Source organism: Oculina patagonica, chromosome 13 (genome assembly GCF_052425735.1).
Source record: "Oculina patagonica isolate OP01 chromosome 13, crgOcupat, whole genome shotgun sequence".
NCBI lineage: Eukaryota > Metazoa > Cnidaria > Anthozoa > Scleractinia > Oculinidae > Oculina > Oculina patagonica.
This window is the reverse complement of record NC_135770.1, coordinates 34938289-34950364: the sequence shown is the minus strand read 5'-3', so window position 1 is coordinate 34950364 and position 12076 is coordinate 34938289. Positions and strand designations below refer to the sequence as shown.

The 12076-nt window shown below is 39.6% G+C and overlaps 1 protein-coding gene across 1 annotated transcript in view; it reads left to right on the top strand.

Annotated features, from left to right (window-relative positions):
* The window catches only part of LOC144635170 (metastasis-associated protein MTA3-like), a 28439-nt gene extending 17029 nt beyond the window's left edge, over nucleotides 1-11410 (top strand). Inside the window, exons 11-21 of the mRNA XM_078494246.1 lie at nucleotides 109-183; nucleotides 3974-4032; nucleotides 6223-6332; nucleotides 6432-6545; nucleotides 6801-6881; nucleotides 7667-7731; nucleotides 8110-8326; nucleotides 9159-9584; nucleotides 10078-10167; nucleotides 10273-10741; nucleotides 11102-11410. Coding sequence (XP_078350372.1) covers nucleotides 109-183; nucleotides 3974-4032; nucleotides 6223-6332; nucleotides 6432-6545; nucleotides 6801-6881; nucleotides 7667-7731; nucleotides 8110-8326; nucleotides 9159-9584; nucleotides 10078-10167; nucleotides 10273-10741; nucleotides 11102-11261 — 1866 coding nt within the window. The 3' untranslated portion in view covers nucleotides 11262-11410. The remainder of the gene's footprint in view (nucleotides 1-108; nucleotides 184-3973; nucleotides 4033-6222; nucleotides 6333-6431; nucleotides 6546-6800; nucleotides 6882-7666; nucleotides 7732-8109; nucleotides 8327-9158; nucleotides 9585-10077; nucleotides 10168-10272; nucleotides 10742-11101) is intronic.
* Nucleotides 11411-12076: the final 666 nt, after the last annotated feature.

Here is a 12076-nt window from a genome sequence, read left to right as displayed (position 1 = left end):
GAGGCATTCCCGACACCAGAAGGATGTTGTATAAAACTGCTGGGCATATTTATTTGTCAGTTACTCAGACCAGATTAATTACTGAATTCCCTTGTTTCTGATTTCTAGCTTCCATGGAAGAGTCTTTCAAATATAGTGGAATATTATTACATGTGGAAAACTACTGACAGATATCTACAACAGGTTAGAATTTGTAGTAATTAGAAATAAATATTGTGAAACAAATATTAATATTCCTTAGTTTGTTTTTGTTGAATGTTACAGTGCGACGCGCCTTACCGTGGCCACCCAACAAACTTTTTCACAAGTTAGCCAATCAGGTTGCACGATTATGATTGATGGCCACGCCTCCTTGCAAAGTTCGTGTTTACGAAAACATGTACAATCTTCAGTATAAACAATTAAGTTGACACTGTTTGAGTTATCGAATCTTAGCGAAGTTTTCTGCTTGCGTAAACCTGCAAGCGATTTAAGATGAGCGAAGTATTTAAATGGCTACAGAACCTTCCGGGAGGATTAAAATTGGAGAAATGTAGCGAGCAGTTTGAAAGTCGTGGATTTAGCACTTTGGAGTCGCTTCGATACCTTCGTCCTGGGGACGTAGATGCGTTTTTCCCTTCGCCCGAGAAACTTTTGCTGGCAGAAAAACGGATCTTAGAAAGCGAAATAAAGGCGCTCGTCGACCCGGAAAATAGAAGAACGCCGTTGAGACCTGTGGAACTTTGTACGCGGTTCAACAGCGCTGCTGGTTTAAACTCGAATATGTTGTCAACGACGCCATGTGCTGAAGGCACCGCGGGGCCATCAACGAGCGCTAACGGTCAGGAGAATAAGCCGCTAGATAGGAAGGCAAATGAAATGAAAGAAAATTTACTCGTTCTTGAGGTGCAAATCAGCAGCGCCGTGGATGAGTTACAAAAACTGAAGAGTGAGCAAGAAAAACTTACTCCTTTAGCAGCCATACGCGGACGGATTTGCAACAGATGCCATCAAACTGGCCATACCAAAACAACTTGTAAAGCAGCGCCTTGTGAGAGCAGCAGCAACTGCAAAATCCGAGAAAAACATCCGGAGATAAAAAACAAAATATCAGCATTGCAGGCAGAACTCAAAGATCTTCAGAAGCAACATGAAAAGCACAAGGGTGAATTAGAGAACTTTACGGCAGCGAGAGAAAAATCCAAGTCGAGTTTTTTCTCAGTTATGCGTAATCGTCTGCGCTTGCAGAATTTGCCTAAATACACGGATCGTTTGAAACTAGACAAGGATTTACTGGTGTTGCAACGAGCGCTGCGAAATGAAGTCCCAAAATGGAAACCGGAAGAAGGTGATTGGCAACTGCCGTTGATAATAGAGCAATATTATCACGCCAAAGTTTCCTCTTATTTGCCCACTCAAAGGTACTTTGTTGGTGTACCTTCCGTTCAGAATTCCACAGGAGGTTCCTTTTTCCCGTGAATTATGTTTTGTAATTCTGACTCGAGTTGTTATGTTTATATGCAAATTCCTAGTACATGTTACGTTTTCTACATTCTTGTGAAGTGAAGGAACTTCGAGTTTACGACTCACATCAGTACAGTTTATGAACAAAATAATCGTTTTTTTCGGTTGAATTTTTAGAAATACTGAATTGAACATGGAATGAGGATTGCGACCGTTTGTCATGGTTTTAATATCAACAAGATGTAATTTGCTTCTTGCGTTACCAGTGTTTGTTCTTGAACTTCATTTTATCGTTTGCACAGTTTTACAATTACAGGATTACAATTTTACATGTAATAGTTGTGTTTAGTAGATATTTACGCTCCGCAGTAAAATTAAAGTTATTATTTCAAGAACACGATAGTCTTGTTTTGATCATTTTAGTCTCCGTGTTTGCAATTGCAATTCCATCGTTTATTTACACAGGTCTGCTGTTGTAGACAAAGTACATGTAAAATTCTATACACGTTTTATCGAAAATCAAACTCATTTCCATCGTTTTCGTTTTTCTCAACTTTCTTGTATTTTGAATTGCTTCTGTTTTTGCACTGTTTATTTTAGTATAGTCTGGGTTGCGGTTCAATTAATCTTTTTATACATCGCTTAATCAGGTTCTCGGCCTGAAGGAAAACATACAAACTCCTTAATTCCTTTCGCGCTTCTACCCTTTCTCCCTTCCCCTTTAGAAAAGCCTGATACTCAGGCTAACTCCTTAGTGAAACTACAAGAAAAATAATACGCCGTTCAATTTTGCCACGTCAGTTTTTCATGCATATTTTGCATAGTCAGGAAAACGGTACTAGAAAAAGTGGCGCGAAATGTTCTTCCCGTCCACTACTGACGTGACTTTGATTTCGTGCAGTCAGTTTAAGTTTGAAGTCGCATTTCCACCATTCTACACAAGATGTAAACAAGCCCTAGGATGGATAGAAATTATAACCTTCGTAAGTTAAGTTCCCAGCGCTGGGTTCCATTACAAGCTAGCACCGAGTTTAATCATAATTACATTGACTTTTGATACGCAGCCGTATGGTCTGAGAGTAGTCTCATTTTTATCGAAAAGCGAAAGTAAATAACTTGACTTGTCATTTTTTTTTCTCCAGCGAACGTTCAACTTCGCATAAACAGACAAGGCGGTTGCTACGACTCAGGACGAGCATACCCTGATGTCATTAGAGAAAGAGTATTAGACTTAGCACACACAGGTCTAAGCCAACGGCAGATAGCAACAGAGCATCGAATAAGCCGGGGCTATGTCCAAAACGTCCTTGAACAGTACGATGATAAAAACATTTCAACGCGAATTCCTCGTACTAGTTTTTTGGTGCCAAAAGTTACCACTGAAGTCCTAGAATTTGTGTCTGTCGAGAAAGTTATGAAACCAAGTATTCATGCTTCCGAAATCCAGGAAAGACTCTTGTTAGATGGAGTTGTGGACGCGGACGACTTGCCGAGCGCCTCTCAAATAAATAAAAGATTAAGACGTGACTTGATCATGAGCAAGAAGAAGCTCTCGGTTGCACAGTTAGAAAGCAATACTCCTGAAAACATCGTCCGCCAAAATGAGTATCTCAATGCCATTTCTACTTTTCAACCGAACCAAATTCATTTTTTTGATGAGGCAAGTGTGATAAAAACTACTGGAAATCGTAGCTACGGAAACGCCACAGTTGGTGAGAAAGCAATCGAGTTTCAACGATACGCTTCAAACGCCAATTTCACCATCAACTTGCTCCACTCTGCCCTTGGAGTAGACTATTTTAATATAATTGACGGCCCGTCGAATGGATTTGAATTGCTAAACTTTTTTGAAGACGCTGTCGAAATACAACGACCAGACAGAAGTGTTGTTCTTGAACGCGGGGATTGCGTCGTTATGGACAATTGTGGCTTTCATCATGGCCTTTTTGTTGAGCCAGTTCTCAGAGACCTTTTGAATGACTATGGTGTTCAGCTTATTTACCAGCCACCGTACTCGCCACATCTCAATACATGCGAATATTGTTTCCATCAAATAAAGGAATTCCTTCGGAGATGTCAACTGTTAGCGATGGAAGAGACCAAAATTGCTATAGCCGAGGGTGTTTTGTCAATTTCAGCAGCTAACTCTTACAACTATTTCCGCAACTGCGGATATGTTTAAAAAATAAATTATGTACTATATCAGTAGATTGAAGTTGAAATCTTCGTCTCTTCCGTAAAACGTTTCCCGCTTTTGTAAATTATATTTTAGAAACTTTGCAAGGAGGCGTGGCCATCAATCATAATCGTGCAACCTGATTGGCTAACTTGTAAAAAAGTTTGTTGGGTGGCCACGGTAAGGCGCGTCGCACTGTAAGTATTGAATGTTTAAGAACATTGACTAAATCAAAGAACCAATAATAAAAGTTATAATTAAATATTTTCTTATTTGATAAGTATGAACAAGAAAGTTGTTGAAAAATCAATATTATTTTTGTTTGTTTCAATAAACATTATATTCTGTTTACAGAAACGACTAAAAGCAGTCTCTAAGGAATGTAATTTAACACAGATATACATACCTGGACTGTAAGTAACTTTAAATTTTATAATAAAATTCAATCCTTTGGTCCTTTGGTATAAACTGGACAAACTAATTTCGTTTCACAGTAGATGGTTTGAATTCAGTAGTATTAATAATTTATTTAGTTTTGTCTAAATAGTTTTCAGATAGGCAGTTGTTAATGTTTAACATCTTGAAAATTCGAGCGGCAGCCATCTGAAGAGATGACATGATATACACGATATTTTTTTGAAGGTTTTCTTGTTGAACTGTTGATCTGATTGATCAGTTTTGTTGTTAGAGCAGGTTTCAATTGAGTGTCGTAAAACCAAAACCAAAGTAATTACTCCGGCCAATCACAAAGGACACAGACAAACCAGTGAACCAATCAAAACTCCAAGCAAATACATGTAGCCGGCACGAAGCTCAGGAAAACGTGGGGGAGCGAGTCACGATTGGTTTTGGTTTTAGTTCTGATTGGCTGAGAAAGTCGCGCGAGATTTTTAAGCCAATCACTAAGCGTAGCAATGCAAAACCAAAGCAAACGCAATTAACTTTCGACACTCAAGTGAAAACTGCTCTATGTGTCAAGGATCTAATTCAGTTTTGTAAGAAATCGGGTTGTTCGATAAGGAGAAAAAAAATATGTTAGTCTTCTGTAAGTACTAATATAATATGCTGAATAAATTTATGTAAGAGTTCTTCCCACCCCAGTGTCACATGGATGACACAATCAACTAGACATTAAAGCAGCTACCGTATTTATTCGGCTATAAGCCGAGCGATTTTTTCACCAAATCTTACTGAGAACTGGTCAAAACTCAACGAAACTGGGGGTTCGGCTTATAGCCGAGTATTTTCGCCGAAAAAAAATTCCATGGTACAAGAAAAGAGTTGAATTTAAATCAAGACAGATGAAATATTCATCTATAAGCCGAGCGATCATCAACAAACAAAAATTAACAAGCGTATTCTTGGTCGTTACCTATAATTAAGTGGCAGCTCCCTAAAAAAGCCATTTGGTTTAATGAAGCAACGTTAGGAATAAAGTTTTCATTCGTCTTTTCTTCGCTATTTAGGCTGTAACTCGTCGAACATCGGCCCGCTCTAGAATATTAATCTTGTCGGCGTACGTGAACGGTGATCGTGTTTTGAACTGTCGACAGCATTCGAAATCCCGCATGTCTTAAACAATTTCCTCGAAATCTCTTCTACAATTTCTGCCAGAGACTTTTGCTGTTCCTTTGCCTTTTAAAGTGAAAGGGAAGAAGAAATTGATCTTTGCTTTGGTTTGTTTGAAACTGGCCAATCAGAAGCGGTCCTTCCCACGCGCTCGGTAAACATTGTAACACGATCCTAACAGAATTCAACTGGATGTAATATTTTTGTTCAAACCGAAAACCACGACTTCTCTGCTAAAAGAAACCACATCAGGAGAGTTTGATTGGATTCAGGATACTCGACAAATAACAGCACATCGAGTTTCGTTTCGATGACATCTTAAGTTCACCCGCTTTATCTTCTTGATCTGTTCGACTTCACCGACTTGGCGAATTGCGACGAACTGAAGATTCACTGAATCATATCCGTATTCTCTGACGATCTTGCAGTTGTTCTGAACGGGTTCTCTCTTGGCAACAACTTTCAGTTTGAAGGTTTAGTTGTTTTAAAACGAGTAGCTTTTGGCATGACGATCGACAACCGCTTAATTCTTCGGAAGAACGCATGCTTGTTTGAGATAGGATTCGGAACTCAGGTGTATTTTTTTTTGTCACGCGTATGTATGGTTCTATTTAGTAAATTCATCTTTTATCAGTGTTTTGTTGTTGTTTCAATTACATAGTTGTGATTTATCGAATCTGTTGATTTGCTGCGCGTGGATTGTTTTTTGGTTTGAAGGAAAAATTGGGTCTCGGCTTATAGCGGAGTGTTTTGGGTTTATTTTTTGTCAGAGTCTAACTGGTTCTAAAAACCAAAAGTTTAGGGTCTCGGCTTATAGCCGGGATCAGCTTATAGCCGAATAAATACGGTATGTCACAGTATTTTAAGTTATTTTTCTAATTAAATACATAAGAATGGTTTTGACTGACAAAAATTAAGGTGTATTCCAACAACAAATTTGAAAAAGTTTGCCAATTTTTTCAAGATTCGTTGTCTGTGACTTAGCTCCTTTAAATATAAACTGTTTTACTCATAATCTTGTTTTCTTTCTTCAGTGGTGGAAACACAACCCAATCAGGGAAAAAGCAAACCTCAACTATTATTTTAACTCCTCCGCCGGGTGTGGCTACCAATCTTGTAGGTGTATCATGTGAAAGCTGCTATGGTAAGTGCACAGTGATTATTATGTAACATATTAAATAACACACTCACATAATTACAAATACAACAGTAACTCATAATATTTCTAATTTGATGACCACAGGAACCTCATCACAGCAGTGGTATCCCTGGGGTGTTCCAAATTCTCAGCACAAGTTCTGGCTTTGTACACTGTGCTGGATATATTGGAAGAAATACGGCGGCTTGAAAAGACCAGGTATTAACATTTTACAGTTTCCGGCTTTCATTATCAATAATGACACATTACTATCAATACTCAACAATATTTTATCTACCTGTGACACAAGACCAGGACCTTGCAAACTTCAATTTCATACAACTGCACTCTAGATCGGGCCGTCTGGGCTTTTCCCTCCCCCCTCTATCGACCCCTGGCCAGAGTCACTGTGTTGTGTTCTAAAATGTTTTCTTGACAATAATAATTATTTTGTAAAATTATTGTTTTAATCAGATGGTTTATCTGGCAAGGCTCACGGCGGTCTGCAACCAAGTTACACATGTAGAGTTTGCGGCAAAGTCTTCAACAGAGCAGGTTTGGACTTCACTTTCTGTTGAATATCACAGTTGAAATGGCTGCTTCCTTGATTTGTGTTGCTTAGAAAAATTGTTTGAATAGAAAAAAATAATGATCAAGTAAAATTGTTTATGTCATTTCAAGGTGGCTCAGGTATGTGCTTTGGTTTTGCAAAATCATGCAAATAAAAGTTGTAAGAATAGGCTGCATTTTGCCATGTAATATGAGTGAGCCGTAACTTTGCCAGTATGAGAGAAAACAGATATCTGTGTTATAACACATACTCATTCTATTAGCTGTGAGGGTAGGGGGAGGGGGGTACTGGCATGAGCATGTTGCAGATACCTTATTGTTACTTATTTTCGCGGGACTTAATTTTCGCGATTTTCAAAAAAATTGCTAAATTTAAGACCCGCGAAAAATTTATTTTAAATGTTTTCTGTTGTATTATTTATGTTAATGACGTATTTTTGGCCAAATCACGAAACTAACTCCCGCGAATATGCCTGTTCCATTTTCGCGAAATTAAGTTCCTGCGAAACTAAGTAACAATTAGGTACATCTGTTTTTTTCAGGCTATTACTTTGTAGCCAAAAGTAATAAACCCCAAATGTCATTAGAAAACATACTTTGCAATGCTTGTTTACACAATGTTATCATGCAATATTGGCATCTTAGATCACCTTGGTGCAAAGGGATTTAGCTTGGTAGTTCTCAGCACACATTACATAGCTATGATGGTAGCTCTATAATTGTGGAATGTTATTATACCACCTAAAAATAATGTTGATTGTCCTTAACAGAACGCCTGTCAAGTCACATGGGAACACACAAGATGTACAAGTGCGGGGTGTCACGATGTGAAAAGGTACAACCATAAACTGGTTGAAATGAATGTTTATAAAATCCTGCTTTTATCATGCCTGTACACCATGCTAGAATGAACAGATCTAAGATCACTGTACTTTGCTTGAAAATGAGCTTACAGCTAATGACATAGTAAATTAAATTTTGGAGAATTTGTGCCCTTACAAGGGAAAGTCACATTTACCTTTTCCACCTGGCTGAGAATCTGTACAAAGCATTTCTGAGAATGAGAAAAACAAGTCAATGATAATTTTTTTGTCCCCATGTGTTGATGAAGAGAAACGAACACAAAGAGCACATTTTATAGTTTACAAACATGTAATGGCCACTTCCCCACTTCTATTTTAGATACATATTTATTTTATTGCTATTTTCACAGGTGTTTAATTCCCGTCCAAACCTTACTCGACACCTAACAGCTGTGCATGGTTACAGACCTCCCAGCCCACGTAAACTCAAGCCCAGGTCACCATTCTACATCAGGGCCACTCCGCTGACCAGACTGGCCCGGCGGCTCTGCCAGGATCTTTATAATAAAGTGCATCACTGCCGAGTGCCTGGAGGTGCTATGAACATCCAGGAAATCAGATCGCAATGTAAGTCTTCCATTCTTCTGTCCTTCCTAAACTTAATTTGGCAATTTACTACAGTTGAACTTCTCTTTATGGACACCTAAAAAATACTGCCACCTCCCTATTACAGACAGTTTACTTAGTCCAAAAAAAAAAAAAAAATTTGTGTTAACACTACCTCTATAACACTCTTTCCTGTCCTTTTGATGTGCATATTATAAGAGGTTCATCTGTATAAATTTGTTTAATGGCCGAACATAAACAAAAATTGCCAAGGTTTTGACCACCAGACTACAACTTTCAGTTGACAAAAAGTAAATGAATAAATCAAGCTGCAGCTTTCAGTGGAAAGCGGATGGATTGGCTATTGACAGAAACTGTCAATAGCAGCATTCTGTTAGCCAAAAGACGTTTTTACGTTTCTTCCAAGTTTTTGTTCAGTATTTTGATCCTTTACTGAGTTCAATGTTGATACTTTGTCAAGCAAATAGCTGATGGGCATAAAACAAATAACTAATTAGGGAGTTTCGTCTTTATGTGCTGTGAAGTTCTCAGAACTAACGTTGAGAGAATTACATGGTAATTAGTACGGAGAATAAATATTTTGGGCTGTGCGCTAAAGGAGTGATCCTTTAATTTCGTTCACATCACGAGAGATGAGTTTATACCCCAGCAAAATTAAAAAACCTTGCGTCCTGTGATTGTCAGTACTAGATAGTAAAGCAGTGCTACTCTGTTATAATTCGGAGTCACTGAATCTTGTGAAGTGAAGTTGTCTTTATTTTAAGAGGGTAGCACGTAAAAGTGAAAAGCAATTGTAACCTTGTGGCCTTCAAATAATAAATTTCATCTTCAGGTCTTAAGAGACTCGAGGGGCCTAAAGCTGATGCCATCGTCAAGGCCAAGAAACAAATGAAAAAACGAAAAATTCACGATGCAGTGGATAAGATCAAAGCCAACCCGCCTAAACCGCACAAACCACCTAAACCCCCCAAACCAACCCTTCTACCAATCCCCAAGGAACATTCACCAACTTCACCATCCCCACCCACCCCTACTGGTCACTCTATCACCTCCCCCTCGAGAAAAATGATTCCTCCATCCAAGAGTTACGTACCAATCCAGCCGACTCCGCCCAAGGCAAGCGACTGGAAGTATGCGGCCATACCCTCAGCTAAACCTGTCGTCCAGAGCCAGCAAGCGCCACAGGCGACTACTAATCATATGATGTCCAGGAAGCGATCTCATGACGGCGGCTCAGTACAGCAGAATGGGATTGATGGTAAGATATGAGCAGTTGTTCTCTGGGTCCACACATAACGCCAATAAGCATTTTGTGACAACCTAAAAAACTTCTACAAAGAGCAACATTAAAAGTTAATTGTACTTAAACTGCTCAGTAACAGCGTTGTATTGCTTTTCGTGATGGTAATGACTCCTGTTGATAATAACTTTAGGTTTTAATTTGCCTGAAAACTAACTCGACTTTTGGATTTAATTTACAATGAGTTACCGAAACAGTTACGCCTTGTAACCCAACCTTTGCTTGCGCTGTGGAGAAGGACTGGCTTGAGAGAAACGCAATGGCCTGCCAACCCAGTATAGGCGGCTGGTTTTATTTGTACACGTCTTTTTCACTGACTTTCCCTTTGGCTTTCCCCTTTTGGAACTACAGTATACTAACATTCTGTTATTTCATTGGTCCCCCACCTTGATCATATGAGCCAATCATTATCCGACAGTTTAAACTCGTATCTGTTTGTCCCTGTGTGTAGGTCCGTCACCAAAACGACTCAGTGCAACTTCACCGTTAGGAAAGAAAGGCTGCGAGTGCACCTACTGCGGAAAGATCCTTCATAACCAGGGTGAGCAACTTCCAATGTTACTGCCATTTCTCCATCAGCTTGCATAAAGAGACATCTGTCTTGGCGCACAAGATTCCGTACTCATAACATTTGATTTTTTTACAGCGAGTTTGACTCACCATGAACAAACAATGCATGCGTCCACCGAGCCGCCCAAACAGCGGTCTTACCCCGCATACTGTGACGTCAGTCCGGCTCTAGGTCCCGGATCTACCAAGATCGTGCCATATGCCCAGCACTCAGTGACGTCATACATCAATGGACAGCTTCATTTGGAGCGAGCCATGAACAGTGTGCCTAACTACACCACCCCAGGGGCGGCAAACAAACCGTACCTGCTCCCCAAGCCAACACCGCCGCCACCGACCAAAGGAAACCCCGAGGGAGGAGTCATTGTGAATTCAGTGGCCACTCCGGTGCCTAACAGGGTAGTAGTTGGTCAGAATTCCAAGCCGGTTGTTAACAGTAAGCCTAGCCAGGTGATCAAGTCTGTTGGCTCCAGGGCTCATCACATTAATCCACAGTTCATTGATCCGCCTGAGGAGTTCCAGTTTCTGTCAAGCAAGCGATCAAGGTAACATGCACAATACATAGCACCACTCCCCCCTCCCACCCTCTCCCCTCAATAAAGCGCGCCTCCTCAAATAAGCGATATTTTCCAATACCTTACTCACTCTATTAAGTGGCCACTTTTAGAATCATGCAATGTGAAGTAAAGCCTTGCTCTCCGAGGGCGGCAAAAGTAAAGCTGTAAAAATGTTAAGGTGGTTTCATCATCGAAGTTGTCAAGAGAAATAAGCAAAACGAAAAAAAAAAAGAACTCCATTCTTTGCGAAAAATACTTTCGTCGACGAAACGCTGTACTCCATTGTTGATGGAAAGAACTTGCGAGGTCATTGCACTTACATTTCCATTGAATTCTTTGTTTTCATAGGAAAGCCCGCCGAGCGTTATCAGTGGACGTGCAAAGAAAAGTGGCAAGAAAACCCTGGAAAGAAGTAAAATGTAGCACAAATCTTCGTGCTCTGATCTATGCTCTACCACCCCCTCAGGAAAACGAAACAGTGGAAGCCATAGTTATTGATGATGACTAAGATGTCATTCACGTCATGAAATTGCGAAGCGAAGCGTGGTTGCCAAAGTTACGGTTACTGCGTTTTCAGGAGCTGTTAAAACCACAATGACAACACGTGATCGGATTTCTTGATCACGTGCTTTATCTTTTGACACTAGAAGTGACTCCGAGGATACATGGTGAAAGCATGTGATCAAGCTGCTGTGATCACATGATGTTCTTATCGGCGCACGTGATTAACTACTTTATCATGTGACGCTTTTCCCAGGATCACGTGATAAAACTAACTGCTGAGATAAGATCACGTGATAAACTATACACTAAGTGGATTCAAGTGGCACTTTGTTCTGCGTCTTCGAATTGCAATTCCTTATAAAAAAAACTAATTCAATTAACTGTAAACAAAGGGAAAACTGATTCCCTGTTGCCTTCTTCGTCCAGCGGATGTTGTCTTCATTCGCAATGATTGCGTTTCTTTATCGTGGGTGTATCTTGGCAAAGTAGCGGAGTTGTAGAAATTCTTTTCACTCGACTTCAAGGATTTTTCGCGCTGACATTGTAGTTGTCGCTGACTGTGGAGTGGTTGTGTTTTCTCAGACGTTTAGTGGCAGTATGTACAAAGAACATTAACAAAGAAGTATATATAATTCATATCTGCGCGAGAAGGCCTTAAAGTAAAGTGTTTTGCAACATTGTATTATAGTAATTATGAGTTATTCCTTTTATACCAAGAGAACTATCTATTGTATCAGATTTTTATTTTAAAGTACCTTTGTCTGTCAGTGTTATGAAATGTATGTAATTATTTATTTGGTCTTTGACAAGACTGTAAGT